The sequence below is a fragment of the Grampus griseus genome, assembly GCF_964374135.1.
Source record: "Grampus griseus genome assembly, chromosome: 11".
In the NCBI taxonomy this organism is placed as follows: domain Eukaryota; kingdom Metazoa; phylum Chordata; class Mammalia; order Artiodactyla; family Delphinidae; genus Grampus; species Grampus griseus.
The window spans coordinates 95,808,118-95,811,036 of NC_139005.1; the positions used below are offsets into that span (position 1 = coordinate 95,808,118).

The window sequence follows — 2,919 nt, forward strand, 5'->3', positions numbered from 1 at the left end:
CTCAGCTCCAGGCCCCAGAGCAAGGGGCACCACTGTCAGAGGAACAGTTCCACTGGGATGGTGGGTGACCATAGGGGGCTGGCACAGAGTGGCCAAGTGACCCAAGCACTTGGGGAGGACAGGCCACAAAGAGAAGGACACTCAAGGAACATCAGGTCCAGCTGGTTCAAGGCCAGAGGCCTGCCCTGGCCTCCTAACAAGGAGCCTCTTGCAAGTCCTGGGCCCTGCCCTGTGTACAGCCCAGTGTGCCCTGGAGGCAGCTGGGATTCCAGGTGGTCTCTGATGGAGATGCCTGTCAGTGTGCCTTCAGTGTGAATCTGCAGTCCAGCTCCAGAGGCTGTAGACTTCCTCCCAAGGGAAGAGAGGGCTTCCTCCCAAGGGAAGGGAGGGCTACAGCCTGGGGCTCTGCAAGCTGCCACCAGGGTGAAAATGGCATCATAGGTCCTAGCAGATTGGGCCAAGCTCAGGGGTAACCCTAGGATACAGATACCAAAGAATCAGCACAATTCAGGCTATTTCTTAAAATCATCTTGTACTAAATCCCAAAGAAAACAGGTCAGTTGGTTACCCATTGCTTCCATTTGTATCAGTTTAAAAGCAGGACAGCTCTGAGAGCAAGTATTAAAAAAATACAACACCCAGCTACAAATTAAGCATCCTCCCACTCGATAATTTTCCTAGATTCATTCTGGTTTCTGGTGGCTTCCCCATGCTTAAAAAAACCTCCTAGTCAGAGTACCCCAACCACTCGAAAGCACAGAGCTCAGCCACGACCTTTGAGGGCTGCCATAGATGGTATGATTTTAAGCCAAATGCTAACATGCCATATGATGCCATGCAGTCTGAACCCTGTGGTCTGCGGTGCCTGTGGTTCTGCAGGGTTAGCCGGGGAGCAGCATGGTTCCCAGAAAAGGGATGGGTGAGAACTGGGGTGAAGAACCGAATTCAATCTCTAAGCCCCTGGCTGATGGCCCGCAGGGAGGGCAGGGACCACCTCCTGCCCCCTCCGTCGCTATGGTTGCTCCGGGCCGGCCGTCTTAGTGGTCACCAGCTCAGTGGAACCCAGCTCTGTGGCTGGCACAGGTACGCTGTGGGCAGGTGGGGTGGTAGCTGGGTCTTCACTGGGCGGAAGCCAGATGGGAGCTGTGGCATCCAGGGTTCCCAGGGAGAGGACGTTGTCACCGTCCAGGGGCTCTGGGGAGGTGGCAGGGGAATGCAGGGTCAGGATTGGGTCACAGCCTTCCCCCATCCCTGTTCCAGAAGCTTCCCTGGAGGAACAGCCCTCTGACTTATGAAAGAGAAGTCAGTTGATGAAGCCCCACTGGCGGGACTGGGGAGGGTGGCACATGATCGGCCCTCAGGACAGGAAGTGCTGAGAGCGCTGGCAAAATGGGAGAGGGCGAGGAGGGGTGGGAACCAGTCTGGCTGTCCAGAGAGAGGGCAGGACAGACCCCCTCCCTCGACCGGGCTCCCCAGCCTTGTGTCTCTTCCTCACACAAGTCTGGGACGCCAGAGCTGTGTCCCTCGCCTGGACCAGGGTCTGGGACAGGATTATTTCTCCCTGCTCAGCCTGCGACCCTCAGAGCGCACTCTTCGTCCCCTCTGTCTGCATCACCCCCTAAAGCCCTGCCTCTGCTTCAGACCTCCCCCACGCCTTTACCCTGCCCCTGCCCCTGCCCCTCAAGGGCCATGTCTCCCCTCCGACGGCCCCCAGCCCTCTCGGTTCCCCTAGACACGGAACTTACCATCCTGGTCTCTGTCCGGGGCCTCCAGGGCCTCTGGGGCGGCCGCCGCGCCGGGCTGCCGCCGTCGGCGCCTCCAGCTCACCAGGCCCAGCAGGACCAGGGCCAGCGCCAGGCCCAGCAGCGCGGGGGCGCCGAAGAGCAGCGCCGGGAGCGGCAGCGCGGCCTCGGCCGTGGCCCCCGGGCCCACCGACTCCTGCGGCTGCAGCGCCGTCCCGGGCGCCAGACTGCTCGGGCCACCTGCTGGAGGGGACGGGCAGGCAGAGCACGGGGCAGAGGGGAGAGGCGAGCGGGGAGGGGGAGGGTCGGAGGGAGGCGAGGCTGGGCCGCGGAGGGGAGGGACAGCCGGACGGGGCAGGGCAGGGGGAGGGGGAGAGAGGGGGCCGTGAGGGCCACGCGGCGATGGCTGGTCGCCATCCAGGCCCCAGCCCACAGGCCCCCCTCCTCGCCCGTTAACGCGATGCCCCCGACGTCCTGGGACAGGTGGGGGTCATGCCTGCGACTCTGGTAGGGCGGGGTCCTCCCGGCAGAACCCTCCCTCCCCTTTCAGGGCCGCCCTGCGTGCCGTCCGTCAGCGCGGCTCAACTCTTACCCGGTCTAGGCTCTGTCGTCCGGAGGAGACTGCAGGCCACGCATCTGCGAACCAGCGGGTCGAAGCACTGGGCCTGCAGGCACTGCGGGGTGGCCGGCATGTCTCTGCCCCTCAGGCCCCTCGCCCCTCGCCTCATGCTGCCGAAGCCCATGCCTGTCTGCCTACCCCGCTGGGGCTGAGTCTGGCCTCTGCTGCCCCATGGGGAGGAAACCGGGCGGGGCCACCACCCACCCCGCCCTCCTGCCTGCTGGGGTGGGACCAGGTGGGGCCACTCTTAGCCAGGGCCCCGGCACCCCAGACCTTCTATCTGTGGTTTCTCCATTCAACCATCACCTCCAGACAACCACTGGGCGGGCCCTCTGCTGGGCACTGAGATGAGGCTGGGGCTCAAACCAGGGCCTGCTCTTGGGGAGCAGAGGATGGGCCCCTTAATCGGGACACAGACCTCTGGGTGGCCTCCTCTGTCCTGCTTCCCAAGGCCGGTCCAGAGTCCTAGACCATGCTCACCAGGCATCTCCCCCCAACCTGCCTCCTCCGGGGAGCCCTCCTGTCCTTCTCAGGCAGAGCTGCTCAGTTCATCAAACA

The 2,919-nt window shown here is 63.2% G+C and overlaps 1 protein-coding gene across 1 annotated transcript; it reads right to left on the reverse strand.

Moving 5' to 3' along the window:
- Window positions 1–585: 585 nt before the first annotated feature.
- TNFRSF13C (TNF receptor superfamily member 13C) lies at window positions 586–2,470 on the reverse strand (the record flags this gene model as incomplete). The annotated part of the gene is made up of 3 exons (XM_082666967.1): window positions 586–1,194; window positions 1,746–1,982; window positions 2,335–2,470. The coding sequence occupies 3 exons, from the start codon at window positions 2,468–2,470 to the stop codon at window positions 1,013–1,015; spliced, it is 555 nt and encodes a 184-aa protein (XP_082523093.1). The 3' UTR covers window positions 586–1,012.
- Between the last annotated feature and the right edge of the window lie 449 nt (window positions 2,471–2,919).